Here is a 17,305-nt window from a genome sequence, read left to right on the forward strand (position 1 = left end):
AGAAACAAAAAAAACTTTGTAACATCAATCCTGTAAAAGGTCTCTGTAAGAGTCATTAGTACCTTTTATTCCATTTAAGTGCATGACAGACATGTGTGCAGTTCCTTCTTTCATTTTTATTGGTAAATTTAACTTTGTTTCAGATCAAACACTGTTTATGACATGACAATAAATATATGCATTTAATATGCTACAGTACCTTTCACTTTCCTTTTGTTTTTACCTCAATTTTGAAAAACATATCTTCATTCATTTTCTCCTTTACATTAAGTGCACTTGGTAAGGTGCATACATTTCATATATATTTTCCCCTCTATATTATGATCTTTTCATATGTCAACTACTGCTCATGCATATTCAATGATTTTGACTTTATTGACTTTATTATCGTGGTTTGGCTCTTTTAATATTGTAAAGAGAATATCTTCACAAAGAAGAACATGTCCAATGAATATTGTGTGATCAGGGATGTGGATAATCCGGTGCTTATTTTGCTTTGTTAGTTTTTTTTCACCTAAAATGCCTAAAATGCTAAATAATAAAGGAAAAAATTTCAGCCTCTGAGAAAATGTCATTGTCAAAAGGATGAACAAACGATTCCAAGTGTATAAAATAGCAATATACAGTACAGTTTACCAAGTTGATATTTGGTGGCATCTTCCTTGACAGGGCTGATTGTGGCAGGTGGAAGAGCATTGGAGAGGGGGGTGGGGGGAGGCGGTGATGTGGCAGGTTCTAACTCTACTAAATTTGAGGAGTTTTAAATATAAATGTTATGTTAAGATTGCCAAACTGGTGTGTTTTAGACAAAACATTTTCAAAGACCACAGACACCCTTTTCAATTGCTGCTCCACTTAAAATGTCTTTGCTATTTCAAGCTTCATCATAAATATCTTACATAAAAATTTATTAATATTTGTTCCTTTTGTTTCGTACCCATTTTACGAACTACATCAGATTTTAGTTTCCATTTTTTATATCTCTTTCTCATTCAGCTCAACGAGGTGGTAGCCGAATTGAAAGCCAAGAACGAAAAACTGCAGGAAGAACTCGAACAACAAAAAGAAAGAGTCGAAAATGGACCGACGACAGATCAGGAGGTAGGCTAGTATTTTTCATTTTTTTTTTTTTAATTTAAAATTTTATCCTCGCATGGTGACATCTACAGTATTCAAAGTCCGACGGATACATCATCGCTCATAGCCTCTTTGACTCTGTATAATGTCCTGCTGTCATAGCTTGTTTATGGTGTTATCCTTGTGATAAGTGGTGTTTTAAATTCATTCACGTATGTTTGTAAATTTTCAGTGCAAATATGTAAGTATCTGGTGTATTCTTGTACCCGTGCTAATTTCTTCAGTAAACTTTGCGTCGGGATTCTCTCTAGCGGCGTAGGCATGTACAAGTCAAAGCTGTAAATTTTACGAAATGCTCACACGGAGGAGAGAGTGATGTATCGCTGAATATTAATTGCATTTGATGTACTGTACCAGATAACAAGTCAGTTGTATTCTGATTTTTTAGTGAGATGATTGTCAAGGTTTATCTTAGTTTTTTGGATTTTTGTTGTTGAAACTTTAAAGGTACAGTATGCTGTGTTGGCCCCAAAATATGCCAGATTTTCAAAATATGGTCACCTTTTGGTCAAAATTCTTAAACTATTTTTTTTATTTATCACCCTGGAGGAAATTGACTGGGACATTCAAACATCTCTTGTGTTCATTCCTGTACAAAACAATGTGGGGAAATGGGAGGGGAGTGAGAAGCAACAAACTATCAGGGAAGCAGTGGTGGAGCTAGCGGTATTGGTCAGGAAGGGCGAGAATGGTCTGTAGGGGCGCTTTTGACACTATCTAAGCGGAGCGCCACCACAGGTTGGCGTGGAGCATACAGAATTTCTTTGAGTAAAGATACTCCCTAGATCGCCGGAAATGACCCTTTCCCGGGCCTTGCTAATTTGCAGATAAACGAAGAATAAATAGGTGTCATCGCCATTTTGTCAGAAAATTACACCAACAAAATGTGACAAATGTCAATAGGTATTTGAGAACGCAATAAAAAGGTCAATATTTGCGAATAAGTAAAAAGTGGTAAAAAGCTGAAAAGGGCGCCAGCAGTCCATTTGAGTCCGCCGGGGGGGGGGGCATCCGCCCCCTCTGACTGTATGGACGTTCCGCCACTGATGGGAAGGGTCACCCAATTGGGTGTACCCATTGAATATATGAAGCTATTTGTTAAAAGTGGAAAATCTGTCGAGTTTGCAATCTGTGTTCTTTCTTACGTTGGTCAGGCTTCGTCAGGAGCAGATATGGATAAGCTTCAGATTCTGAAACAGAGTTTAGATGAGGGCAACCAGAAGATTCTAGATGAGATTATGAAGGAGAAAGATGAAACCAATGAACAGGAAAAGGAAAATGTCAAATCAGAATTGGAGGTAAAACTTTGTCCTAAATACAACTCAATATCAATTTTACATTTAAGAAAAAAAAATACAAAAATAATTAGAATTTACTGAAAATTGTATCTAACTTACAAGTATGAGAATTTACATTACATTGTTTATTAGATTTCATCCCTGGATTCAAACTGTCATTAGATGTATCATGTAGGCAGCACATACCCTATATAATTCCAGACTATGTTGCAATTTTTAGAATAATTTTTTCTGTACCTACATGTATTAAACTCAGCAGATAGGCAAACTACCCTTAATTGGATAACTGACATTGAATAACGAATGCAGTCATCAATATTCTACGTCATGAAATTGCACAGCAGGGAAAAGCGTTGACCAATCAATTCTGACATTTTCATCAAATTGTAAAATACAAGGCTGGATTTTCTTACTCTGCTAATACAAAGGGTGGTCTTAAAAATATTTCAGTTGTGCAAAGTTTAAAACATTAAACATTAGTTTAAAACATGTGATTCCAATACTCTAATGTAGATTCAATGAGTTTGGATTTGTGTCAGAATTTACAATGTTTAACCCCCCTCCCCCTCCAAAAAAAATGGCAGCTGTCTGGCTTACCCCATCTATTAGATATGGCTATCGCTTGGTTCTTTTATAATGTTCTGATATTGATATATGTCAACCTGTAGAACCAACACAGAGAAGAGTTAAATTCACTGAAGGCTACGGCTGAGGCGGTCTACAGCAGTCAACTCGATGAGCAGCTGGCGAGGAGTGAACACGAGAAGTCTCAAGCATTGGTGGAGCAGCTAGAGGAGCTTCACCAGAGACAGGAGGGTGAGATGGAGCAGATGAGGAAAGATTATGAAGAGTCAGTGATGGAGAAAGAGGAACAATATCAGAGTATGATCAAGGATACAAATGGTAAGTTTATCAATCTTCCTCTTCATTTTGCTTTGTAGTTTATTGCTCGGGGTTGTCCGTAGAATTGGTATATCACCTTGCACTGCTACAGAACGGGAGGAAAATCAGGGAAATGCAGGTTGTGTCCGGGGAGGGGCGAGGTTGGGGTGGGCAGAAGGACAATCAGGAAGTTAGACAAAGGGAGACAAGATGAATATATGTATGTAACTGGAGAAAAAATGGTTTTCACCACGGAGATTATGTTTGCAAGAGGCGAAACTCCCTTTGAAGTCTCCTGGAATCATACTATGTCCTCCCTTAATCTTCTCCCTCCTTCTCCATAGTGACCCATAGAAGACCCCACCCCCCACCTCCCTTCCCCCACATCCAACTTTATTTCTTGTTCCCACAGTCATGCATTTTCTCTCAGTACCTTGTTTTTGTTTTTGTTTTGCCTTTTATAGAATTATGGACATCATTTAGTATTATGAAAAATATTATGAGGTTCGTAGGGTCATGGAAATGTGGGTGTTATTTCAATGTAAACTACAGTATAGTTCTTGTAGACCAATGAGATATATTTCCATGTTCATGTTGTTTCTCATTGCACAAATATAACCTTCGGTTAAAGAAAAAACAAGAAGCTTTAATACCTACAACATGCTATTAATCTGACCACTCATGCTTTGATTTACCCCAAAATATGTTAAAATGATATGTAAGGGATCCAGCATGGTCAAACTTAATTCTTGTCTTGCTGCCTTCTGCTGGGAATTTTAACTCCCTGAGACACTTAATATCTAATTTTGAAGTTTCCTCATCACCTATGAATAAATTCGAGTGGTGGGAAACTATTAGAATCTCCAAGAAAATTGTTTTTTGAGCTAGCAGTCTTAAGCATGGTCAAATTTTGGGGCAAACTGTATTGTATTTTTGGTGTTACATTATTTTTCTCTGTCCCACCCCCCCCCATTTTTCTCTATAATATTTTGGTTGAACAATGTTTTGTTTTGTGTATTAATTAGCTAAATATGTATAGTTCGTAAGTGGATAAGACAAGAGAGGAGAGCATGTTTGACAGGTCTTTGGAATTGCATTGCCCTATAAATAAAGCCTTTCAAGTAAAATCTTAATTTAAAATTCAAGCTTCAAATAAATAAATGATGACATTTCTGTGAAATTTATGAAACATACATTCTCTTACATAGGCCCTTTAGTTTGATAAGCAGTTTGCTCACAGTTTTGTTTTATTTTTAATTCAAATTTATAAAACAACTGTTGCTAACATCATGCAAGAAAGCTTCAGTAAAAGCTTTCATTTTGTATTAAAATATGTTCTAGTGCTCTTTGCATTGTTGCAGTAAATCTGCAGGTTATACACATAACCACTATACATAGAGAGTTGTAAATTTGACTAACTATATACATATACTTATATATATTAATACTGAACCTCACTGTTCATAAAATGCTCTTAAAAGCATCAATAATAATATTGCTACACACAGTGTGTGGAAACTGTCAATGAGCAAAGCCATATTACCATGACAATGTACACAACATGTTTATTCATAAGCCAAGGAATCAATGATGAGACTTTTGTACTACCACACACAGTCTGCCATTCAATTATAAGCTCTCTGAGTATATCTGAATGGTTTAGACTAGCACAATAGCTGCTGTGATGATCTGTCAGTAACATATAGAATTCACTGCAATTCTTGTAGTATCTGATTGTGCTTTGGGGGTGATATTTCATGTCGGTATTGATTGCTATATATAGCACTGTGGCTGTATGTATCTGTATGTGTGTGTGTATTATTATTAAAGGACTTTGGCCCACATGCCACCGTTGCTTATGAAGGAAGCTGTACACTGACATGCTGGAGTTGTTTACATTGAACAGATAGCCTCAGTTCAAATATACTGACTGTACGCTGTGTGGCTACTACTACTTACAGCCTGGAGATTCAGTTATGGTTTGAAATTTGTGCGGCATCAGCCTGGATTTCTATAGATCTGCTTCGATTGGATTTGAGGCCATGTATTGGATTAGCTCATTGGTGAATGCTTCTTTCATTCTTTTTTTGTACTGTAACTTGTAAAGGTTATTTAGGTTTTTTTTGGTGTAAGGAGTTGTACAGTGACTGTAGCATAGTTAGCCTAGATATTATACAGTATGTATAGTGTTACATGTATGCAGGTGGTTGTAATATTTTTGCCTTTGATGTTACAGTAAAATATTCCAATTTATATCTTAAAGGTAATTAACTGAAACAAATGAAGGATGCTCAAACTATAGAATTACTAGTTCAGACTGATTCTGGTGTATTCTTTACATTGGAGCATATAGGCAGTGTTGTATACTGTACTGTAGGTATAAAAGTTAAATGTACCTTATACACTTTTATGTAGACCTTGTGATTCTGATTATACTGTGGTAGGTTAGCAGGGAGCTTAAGGTGAGAGACATCTCTCCCTCTCCCCACCCCCAGTTATAAACAAATTGCATTTTTTTTATGATTGAGTTTATAGACCAAAGTTTAGATTCTGTGCAATATACAGTGTACAATGCATACTGTGTGGTATATATCGGTACTACATATGTAGTACTGTCATATACTGTATACTAACCAACTGTAATTTGCAATTGGTCATTGATGGCATCAAATGAAACTCGCAGCTCTCTCAAATAAAGCTGTAAGTGGAAACTGTCCATAGTTGCAAACAATGACATAACTGGTCATCACAATTAATTTATTTTGGATCATTTCGTCTGAGCTGGCTGGTACTCTTGCACTCAACAGAATCTGTAATCTTTGAAATTTAGTCAACAATGTCAGAAAGTGCTAAGTAGTAGTTGTAGGCTACTCTAAAACTGCTGCAAATGCTTAGGTATATTTCAGATCATTTAATAAAAATTTTTTATGAATATATTGAATAATTACATCTCGTGAAATTCATAGCTGCACATGAGAGAATACAGCCTACTATATATCTCAGATGATCTTTGCAGTGTATATATATTTGAACAATACAATTTGTCTCCAAATTTCAGTACAATTAATTAACAGTTGGTTCTTTCTGCAGCTGCTAATTGTTTCTCTTTGAAAAGACAAAGGCCTTGTGACATGGTTATCTTTTAGAAGATGCAGTAAAGATTATTATTGCATGCATTTGAATTGTACTGTACCTACCAAGATATATTAAGTTTTGTTCTTAAACTTAAAAACTTGTCTTTTAATTACCAAACTAAATTTAAAACTTAGTAGGTAACAGACTTAACTTCCATTATTCTATAGAGTTAACATTGCTAGTAGGCCTACTTTAAATGTTACGTTTTTAAGATAAAACTTGCTGCACCAGAAATTTTGATGCAGTATTTGAAGTATTATTTTCTCTTTTTATACTATACTGTATACCGTATTGACAACATACTGTATCTATACCTTAGTGTGTACATGCTGTACATCCTGTAAACCACATGTAGACCTGTACGTTGTGCACAAAATTGCAATGGTCCCTTTGTGAAAACACAGTATTATACATACAGTATATATACCAGCTCTTCTGCAGCTATTAAAACACATACTGTTTATGTACAACACACACATAGTCCATAGTATGCACATGTATGCAGGTACTGTATCTATACAGGAAGTCAGTCACCTTGTTGTCAGGGCTCAGTTATAGTTTCAATTCCACAGTGCAGATCAGTTACCTACACAGCTTCCCGTTGCTTAGATACTTGATCACTTACAACTTTTACAAGTTTAAAAGTGTGTTACACATAGGTATAACACACAGCTCTTCTCTGTTCAGTACAACCATAGAGGTTTACCTTGTCATGGTACAACAACTGTTTGATTTGACTAGGAGAGTAACCCCAGGGATTTACTGTAGTGCTGTGAACAGCATTTCATTTCATTTATTCTTCCATTTCCTCACAATGTTTATATAATAATAGGACAGTACTAGGGTGCACTCTGCCAACTGACCACTTAACTATACTTAATAATTTGAACCATCATGCATAGAATTATATATAATTGTCATTTGGTCACTGAAATTTACGTAGTGCTCAGTTAATTCTGCATGGCACAACAATTGATACCGAAAAGTGCACTGATAATGTACTATATTTTCATAGGTAAATTAGGGAAGATAATATTGTCTATAGATGACTGGTTAAGACCTACATCATGACTAATATTTTAAATTCTGAAATGTGTTTACTTACAGTACAGTAGTCATCTCAGTTGTCGTGAGTTTTACCTTACAGTTACGTAAATCTTTCGACTATAAGTAACAAAATTTGTTATAAAATTAGATTACTCGTCCAAATTCCTATTTTCTTATACAGCTACGCTGGAAGCATTAACCGGAATTAACAATACTGGGTCAGTTTATTCGATATGAAATACTTGTGTCCATGTTAAGTGCTCACCCAAGGTCGATATATTGAGCAACACATGCTCTTAAAACAGCAGTACTACACACATGTTATAAGAGCTTCTAACATGAAAATTGTAGTTTGCAATTTTGGTAATTTTATATGTTAAAAAAAGAAATGAAAGTTAGTCACTTATCAATTTTCTTAAAATTTTCTTAACTTTTTTTTTTATTTGTTCATGATTATCATCAAGAAGAAAATTTAATTTTACCCACTGTTCAGTAATGTTTTCTTTTTTAAAGCTCTAATATTATTCTACGAATAGTCCTAGTTTTTTTTATCAGTTCAGTATGTGCCACAATAAGCGCTGCAACAAAGATATCTAACCAATTTTCTGATATTTTAAGAAAGTTTCTATCCTTGCAGCATCTTCTGCAATATATTCAAATCGAAGGTCTAACTAGTACAGCATGTTAGCTATGTAGCTTCTGCTGTTTTATGATATAAATAGTTTGGCACTTGTAGCCAAATCTCTGGAGAGAAAAAACACAAATCAATACAGATCTTGAAAGAAATTAAGCACACGCACATTTTTTATTCATGCAATTATATGCCTTAAAAATTGCTAAGAAGGTGAACGTATCTCGCCAAGGTTTCCGAAGACGGTGTGAGATGGCTTCTGTAGAATTCAGTTGTGCAGATTAACAATAAAAAATGTATATTTCAGCTGATATGCAGTTTCAACAGATTCTTTATAATGCCATCCAAATTTTAATTAAATTTGATTTGAAACTCATGCATGCATGCGTGCAAATACAGTTGCACATACAGTAAAGTAATGACTGAAACTTTTGCAGACTGCAAGGCTGTTTTGTTTACACTGTGTAAACTTGACAAAAAATTGCAGATGGAATTTCAAATTTACTTAAATAGAGAAACCGTAGTTAATGTTGCAGAGTGTGCTTTTTACTGCACTTATAATACGGTCAATGTATTTCAAGGCCCAGTAGATGTGTGTGTTTTGTATGGAGGAATCATACAATGAGTCCTGTTTGTATACTAAAATATTAAAAGAATGAAGCATTTCTAAATTTCTTCAGAATGTTTTAACTAACCCAAGAACCATTAGCATTTGTATATACAGCAGCACAGTATTGAGTGATTGAAGTGTAACTATGGGGTGGGCAGGGGGGTGGCAGGGGTGGGGGGAGGCATCAGACAAGGTGCACTATGGAGTGTTCCTTCCAGCATAACCATATAATGTTTATCTCATTATGCAAATTATCAGCGGGAGGGTACCAGATGCTATGTGACTAAATTGAATAAATATCTCCTTTCCCTGCCCTTGCTTCTTTCTTATTAATTTTTAATTTACAGTAATTAAGTGTTGTGAAGCCTTAATTTTCTTTTCAATTCATCTGCTAAGTCCTAGGAGATATAATATAGTTTCTGGTCATAAATGCTGTCAAAATTGTTTGGACATCATCGACCAAATTTGGATTACAGTCCAAAGTACAAATTGCTAAAACTCATGATTGATTTGTTTGAGAAACTAATTATTAAATTACAGTTTGTATCCAACAAAATAATTCATAAAACAATGCAAACTTTGTCTGAATTAGTGAAAACACTTCATGAAGTAAGTTACCATCTTTTAGTATTCATCTCTGTTTCCAGGGTGATAAATGCCCCATGCCCACCATTCATGTGCCAAAAGTACAACTGGTTGTTACCCCTGGTTACATTGTCAGATTTGATTTTGATCAAAATATTTCAATTGCTGTAATAGCCTGTATTGAATAAAGAGAAATGAAAAAGAGATCAGCTTACTATATCCACAAAAAAAAAGGAATAAAAGAGAGAAAAGAGAAGCTTTTCATCCCTAAGGAAATTTGCTTGTGATTAGAAATTGTGAAGTTATATCAGATTTTGTGCTGACATACAGTAGTTTAATTCTTTAAGCAATGTACAGTACTTGAACCATGAAGTTAACAGAAAGAGAACAAGGAAATGTTCAACAAAGAGAAATTATCGATTGGTCACTGATTGATGTGTTTTTGTAATTGCAGCACTGTTTATAATAAATATCTATAAATTAAGACAACATCTAGGGAACAAGTGCGTGATCTCGAGAGAAACAAGTGGCACCCTTTCTGTTTTCATGATTGTATAGCTCACGGTGGTGGATTCTTACTGTACATACTTGTAACCAGACATCGCTGAAAAGCAGTTTCTTTCCCTACATGATGAGCATAAAGAGGGCGCTTTGTTTCCCGTTTGTTGGATATCTTAATGACTTATTTACAGTAGCTTATTTATTCCTGCAGTATTCATGGAATATTAACTGGATGAGAACATGAAAATGTTAGGATTGATGAGTTTCGATGTCATTTCCCACTATCATAGTTTCGTATAATTTTTTTACTTTATGAAATTTTATCAGTTGCCCACCATATATCTATTGTGTCACAATGTTTCTAATTTCAAAGCCATTGTATCTTAAAGGCTCTTACTTTAATGTAAAGGATACAAAAAAGGGGCCTGATATTATAAGATAATGCTGCCAGGAAATTGTAAAGTCAGTCTCCTCACTCTCCTGTTCCTTTCGAGAATGTTTTTTTTTCTGCTTTCACCTCGCCAAGTTGATCGACCTACGGATTCTACGAATCTCTCCTTTGCGTCATTGACTGTAATCTAGAAAATTAAGACTGATCATCTTAAAACCCATCTTGCATCATGAGCTGAACACTTATAAAGCCCAACAAATCCATCTATACGATTATTTAACCATGAACTTCTGTGCTTGCATGTATAAAACTGAAAACGTGAAGGCTGTGCAGAGTGCTATTTTGAAAGGCACTCTATTAAGGAATTAATGTGGTTTCTGCTTGATTAGGTTTGCAGTGCTTTATTTGGGCATAGACCGAGAAACTTTCAACCCTTGGCCTTGGAGGGTTGTCTCTAAATGACCAGCGCTCTGCTGATGAAAGTCTGGGATTGCATAAGCTGGTTAATACTGTATGATTATTTTTAAACATGAGTGTCCATCAGGGGCATTATGTCTTTAAAGTTTGGTGTTTCTTTTCATGATTAGTCGATGTGAATGTCAATTTTGTTCATTCTTGGATGTTTACTACGGATGCAGTGTATGCCAGGACATGTCCGTCGATAGGGTATTGAACTCTTGTCATATACTGGCTCTTTCAAACTCGTTTAAATCTGATTTTTAAAACATTTTTGCCACTCGAATCACCATATTCTCATGGGTTTTCAGATTAATACCGTTTTCTGATTAATGCAGGTCTAATAAAGATTGATAAGACGCTTTCTACAGTCATTTGAAAGTTTTTTTAATTACTAAATTCTTTTGATTTTCTGACTGTTATTTATGTACTCCACTTTCTCACGTACAGTAGCTGTCTGCTTAGAGTCCTCACCAATTACACACTTTTGCTCTACCATATCAAGAGTACTGCGCCGGTCCACTCCCAACAAGAAATTCGACCACCCAAAGTGTTTAGATCTGGGTTTTTTTGGGGGGACAAATTTTCTATCTTTAGATTTCCTTGTCAGACCTTAACATCAAACTTTGATAGCTATTTGCAGTATTTAGAGATTGCAAGGCTTTCTTATTCAATGTTTGAATATTACTGTTATTTATATATATATTTTTTTTATATGTATGATTGTAGATTTTCTCATGGCAAATTTGTTTTTTTTCCTTCCAGATTTGACAAACCTCTCTTCTGAAGAGTTGATTGGACGACTACAGGAACAGTTAAATGATGAGCACCAACAGGTGATACAGGTAAATACATCTATTGTAAATGGTTGAAATGACCAGACAAAAGAAAAACTGTGGCTAGGATGCTTGGGTGTCATGCACCATCATCTTGTGGTATTTTTTTTCATTCTATCGAGCTGGAATCTTTGGGTGAGGGGAGACAATATTTTGTGTAACTAACAGTATGTCAGTTGCCACTATCAGGGTCTTTACCTATCAGCCCTGGTACGAGTTACGTTTTGGGTTTTTTCTAAGACCTCACATGTATCCTGTGGCACCCAAACAACGTTTGCGGCTACATCAGACAGGTTATGCCCCTAAATTGGGCATCACACATATCAGTTACAAGTTACAGTACAAGTTACAGACTTGTAAGTTACAAGTACAAGTTACAAGTACGAGTTACAAGTACAAGTTACAAGTACAAGTAAATATGACATATTGGCATCACTTATGGATAGTATGGTGATAACAATCTGTGTTTATTTGGTAAAAAAAGTCAGTCTGAAAGAAAAACCAAGATATGCTTCATATTATTTATCATATATGAAATTTTGGTGTCATATTTGGGGAAAAGATTGACTCTATCCACAGGTCATTGGTCTTTCACTCCAGGTTAAGGTTTTTTATCATTATTTTTTATTAAAATCCGTTTTATACATCGATATTCTTGGATATATGTAGAATTATCTGTTAATTCTGTGCAGGGATGTAACAAATATTAGGCATGTTCTCAATATCTGTGTGGAATTAATATCCCAACCTCCTTGTTCATCAGTTTTAATTACCAGGCATGAGACTCTTCCGCGGAAACGCGGATTTCCGATTTTTCTTTTTTTGATTTTCGCGTTTTTTCTCGTAATTCGCGTTTTTTATTATTTTTTATTTATTTTTTTATTTAATTTTTTTTATTTAATTTTTTTTATTTAATTTTTTTTTTTTTGCCGAACATGCTGGAATGTGAAGGGAAGGAACACCGAATTTGACCAGTGGTGGAATCAAGTAGCACAAAGCAAGCAAAAAAGCCTTTTTTTTTGGTTCAAAATAGCTAATGGATAAATTATACAAGCAGAAATTCCACACTTTTTTGGCGAGTTACGTGATGTGATAGATTCCATCTAGAGTCCACCATTTTGCATCTAAGCCCTCCTTACCTGACAAAAAAATTCTAAAGGGGAGGGGGATACCCCCTCCCCTTACACCCCTCCCCCAGGACAGCGATCGATAAATTTCAGATTTTTTTTCCCCGGCTCAGTCTCATCCCTGAATTACATCTGAGCAGTACTTCTATTGGAGGTGTTACTGTACAGTAGAGTAATGATAGCACCAGTGCATGATCTCATCGATTTTGATTTCTTCATCTTACTTTTTGCTGCCGGCAGGATTTAACGCAACAGTGGGATCAGGCGACCTTGGAATATCTTGAAGTGCTGAGATCCAAAATGGAGGACAAGCACCTTGAAGAGTTGGAGATAGAAAGAGGCAGCGTTAAGCAAAATATAGAGGGCGACATTGAACACTTGAAGAAGCAGTGGGAAGAAGACCATCAGTTAGACACTGAAGCATTAATTAACGAAAGAGAAAGGGTTGTTGCCCAGGCCGAAGGTAGATTATTAGAAAATATTGTAATTTTGAGTCAGTACTTATAGGATATCAAAAGTATGAGATTTTAAAAATATGTCATTCAGAGCTTGTTCCTTTTGAGATATTTTGAAATTAGATCATATTTTATGGAAGATGGTGCATTGCACAGAAATCTGTGATGTCATACATCAGAGATTGATCAGAGATCTATATAAGAGTAATGAATTTCAGAATTGAAGTATTTAATTAGAAATTTGGATGTAAGTTAAATTATAATTGATTCACTCTAGGGCCGTTTGATAATCGTAACTGTGTCATTTACGTCATCTCGGAAGACTTTTTCATTTTTTTTTCTCTTCTCAGAAATGAAGACCAAACTGGAGTCAGTACACATGGAGGAATTAGCCAAGGTCCGAGCAGCCATGCAAGCTGACTATGATCAATTAGCTAAGGCCAGAGAAGACCTGGATAAAACAAGGTCGCAGACCGAACAGAGCCTGAAGCAAGAACTGGAGGGACTCAGAGATGCTTTTGAAGACCTGCAGCAGAAATACGTGGACGAGAAAGAATCGGTGGCCGCAAAGTTCGGCGGGGACGACGCAGACGCAGCAGGATTGATACGGCAGCTTCAACAGGAAGTGGATGAACTTCAGAAGGAGCTGACCAACCAGCGGAGTAAACTACAGCTGGAGCACTCGGAAGAGCTGGGTAAACTGAGGTCATACTTTGAACAAGAACTTGCGGACACGGAAGAGAAATGGTCCAAGGAGATGGAGAACGTAAAGGCAGGTAACACATCTCTGGGTTCCTCATTGGAGGAGCCCGAGCTCAAAGCCGCGAAGATGCCGGACTTTTCTCACTCGTTGATGACTTTGACTCACATCTCGGACACGGATAGCTCTCCACCCAGATCACCTGTTAAGAACAAGGACATGGAAGCAGAATTCAGACAGCATCTCAGAGGAGACATGGAGAAGGATTACCAGAAAGGATTGGAAAATTTGAGAAACGAGTTGGAAAATGACCACAAAGCCGAAACGGCTCGGATCAAGCTGGATTACGAGATAAAACATGAGCAGGACTTGGAGAGGGAGAAAGAGGCCATGAGGAGAAAACATGAACATGAGAAGCAGATTGAAGAAATGAACCATCTGGAGGCACTGGATAACCTCAGAAAAGAGTTGGACGACCATCATGCCAAAGAGGTCGCCCGTCTAAGAATGGAACACATGGGCGAGGTCGCAAAACAACTCGAAGAAGAACGAGAGAACGCAAAACATGATTATGATAAGAGACTCTCGGAGGAAGTGGAGGAGATGAAGGCAGAGATTGAGGAGAAGTACAAGACAGAGTTGATGGAGAAAATCAACGAGGAAAAGGATAGGCAGTCAGAGATGGCGGAGAGACATGCCAATGAACTCGAGAGGTTGCACAAGGAATTTGCCAAAGAGAAGGCAACTGTGGAGAGTAATCTGAAGGATAGCGTGAGCTCGGAAGTAGCTCAAGTTCTTGCAGACACATCGATCAGCTTTGCAGAAGAGTCAGAGACACAGAGAGAAGAACTTTTTAAGAAGAACGATCTGATCGCAATATTAAAGCATGAACTGGCCGAGACCGAAGCGAGAACTCAGAAGCTAAGTGAAGTTATAGATAGCCGAAATGCCGAGGAAGCACAGAATCAAACTCAGACCTTTCAGGAAAAATACTCTGGGGAGATTGTAAAGCTTCAGAAACAACTGGAAGAAGAGCAGGCTAAGTTTCAGAAGCTTCAGGAAGATGTCCAAAGTGGTGAAGCACCAGAAGTGCAAATGATGAGAGAGAACCTCGTGCAACAGTACGACGGACAACTCGAAATGATTAAGACGACGATGAACGAAGAATTAGAGACACTGACCAGAATGACGCAGCTGCAGTCTGCTAAAGACCTGGAAGAAATGCAGACCAAGTTTGTCAGTGAACACGAACAGATGATCGAGAGGTTTGCCGAAGATCAGGAACGAGCCATGGAAGAGGTCAGAGTTCAACACGAGATGGACGTGGAGAACACGAAGAAGCAACTCGTCTGGCAACACGGAGAAGATAAAAACAAAGAATTGGAAGCACTAGAAGAGAGGCTGCAAGAAGCGAAAGAGCAAGAGATTGCAGATCTAAACACGACACATCAAAAGGAGTTAGAGGAGATGTCAAAAAGGCAAGAGAAAGAGCTGAACTCACTAAAATCAGAGTACGATGGAAGGTGGAAGCAAGAAAAAGCCAAGATGGACAAAGAACTCGGAGAGGAGCTGAAACGATTCGACGACGCGGATGCTATCTTGCAACAATTAAGAGAGAATCACGAACAAGAGAAAGTCAGGCTGAAGGATGAGCTAACGACAATCCACATGGAAAAGTTCAAGGAGGTTACCGACCAGCTGGAGTTGGAACACCAGAAACAGTTGGAGGAGATGAGAGAAGCTACAAAACTAGAGGTGGAGAAAGAGGCAGGGGAGAAGCTTAAAATATTGGAGGCTGGTCTGGAGGCAGAGAAATCTTCAAAGGGAGAAATGCAGAAGGGACACCTGGAGGAAATTGAACAGATGAAGGAAACATTCGATGAGCAATTGAAGAGGGTCAGGTCAGATTTAGATGGAGAATTGGCGACAGCAAAGTCCGAATTGGAGGAAGCCCATCAGCAAGAGGTTGCGGACATACAGGCTCAGCTTGAAGATGAGACAAGTGGAGGAGTTGAATGACCAGCTGAAAGAAGTGACCGACTTGATGAAACTGGAGCACCAACGCAAGATGGAACAAGTACTAGAGGAGCATCAGAAACAAGTGGATGATCTGGATAGAGAGAAGGATAAACTCGAAGACGAACTAAGACAAGAGCTGCAGAAGATCCAGGAGGAGAAGGATAGAATGATGCAGGAGAATCTGGCCAGCTCGGATGGAGAGAAAGGTAACTGTAATGATATGCACGATTGAACTTATTTAAATGGAATGGAGAGGGTTTGGGGGGGGGTGTAAGGGTTACCATCCATATGAAACAACACTCTCTAATAGAAAGAGTTGACCTGTAGGGTACCACCCAACGACCTAACCATGTGATGCTGTCAATTATCTGAGGCAATGAGGGATAATCTGTGGCAAATCACTTAACGAAACGGATAATGTATGATATGGGAATTACTGAGACAAATGTATCAGAAAGTCTTCACAAATGTCATGTTGATACATATTTGCAAAGTTTGAGATACACACCACAGAAATGTTTCTTCCTATCTGTACCCTCCTCCTTCTTTGTGGGATAAACTTATGGAATACCTGGAAGATGAAAGTTTTGAAGGATTTCAAATCCTTTGCATCTTCTGTTAATGTAACATTTTTTCAGCAACATTTGTTAGTGTGTATGCCAAAGTTAGTAGCTTTGTACTGACTGGGCAAAAAGTTTTCCTGTGACTTGTAAAATGAAAGATGATAAGGAGCACCCTCTATATGAAATTTGACTAACAGAAAGAAATGATGTCAAGGTTTGTAATTGCAAAGATCTTTTATATGTTTTAATTATATTCAATGCCAGAGTGAGTAAACACTACTTCCAAGACAAAGTGTCCCTCTCATCCGAGTCGAGGTTATATGAAAACTGCTTGTTATAATAAAGTTATAATATTGTTTTTGTCATTTTTCTTTGAAAGGTGCATTCGATGCAATTTTGAGGGAACGAGATGAAAAATGGCAGAAAGAGTTGCAAAAGAATGAAGATCAGCATCAACAAGTCTTGCAGAAGTTGTTGGACGAAATCAACCAGGTACGGAAATTTACCCATATTTTGACTAAACTTACCCATTTTGGGGGAAATTTGTCCATATTATGAACAGAAAAACTTCGGACGCTTCAAGTGTAAAAACTTTGTGCTATTTAGCAGACGAACAATTTTATCCACCAAAAGTTATTAACAGATTTGATTTCTTAATCTGATTTCTACTCCATACATTTATGGTCAGCAGACTCTGTCTTGTGTCAAAATTATCTATCTAGTGTGTACTGCATTTTACGTACAGACTTGAGTAATGTTTAATGCATTAGTTGATGCATTGGTTGTTGCATATTCATTGAATGATAATCACACTGGAATTGTAGTTTTAAACCTCCAGAAATTAGGGATCGGGAAGAAAAAGATGAAGTGAGGCAATGACCCTGGGGGTGCAGTGCTAAGACCTTACCTACTTTTGCAGGTTACCTCAGGTC

The 17,305-nt window shown here is 37.1% G+C and overlaps 1 protein-coding gene across 1 annotated transcript in view; it reads left to right on the forward strand.

Annotated features, from left to right (window-relative positions):
- LOC139958766 (uncharacterized) overlaps positions 1-17,305 on the forward strand; it is an 89,684-nt gene that overhangs the window by 22,644 nt on the left and 49,735 nt on the right. The window contains 8 exon segments of the mRNA XM_071956096.1: positions 997-1,101; positions 2,292-2,435; positions 3,104-3,338; positions 11,439-11,518; positions 12,877-13,099; positions 13,442-15,779; positions 15,781-16,016; positions 16,753-16,865. Of these exon segments, the coding sequence (XP_071812197.1) occupies positions 997-1,101; positions 2,292-2,435; positions 3,104-3,338; positions 11,439-11,518; positions 12,877-13,099; positions 13,442-15,779; positions 15,781-16,016; positions 16,753-16,865 (3,474 nt within the window).

This window comes from Apostichopus japonicus, chromosome 18 (genome assembly GCF_037975245.1).
Source record: "Apostichopus japonicus isolate 1M-3 chromosome 18, ASM3797524v1, whole genome shotgun sequence".
Taxonomy (NCBI): Eukaryota; Metazoa; Echinodermata; class Holothuroidea; order Aspidochirotida; family Stichopodidae; genus Apostichopus; species Apostichopus japonicus.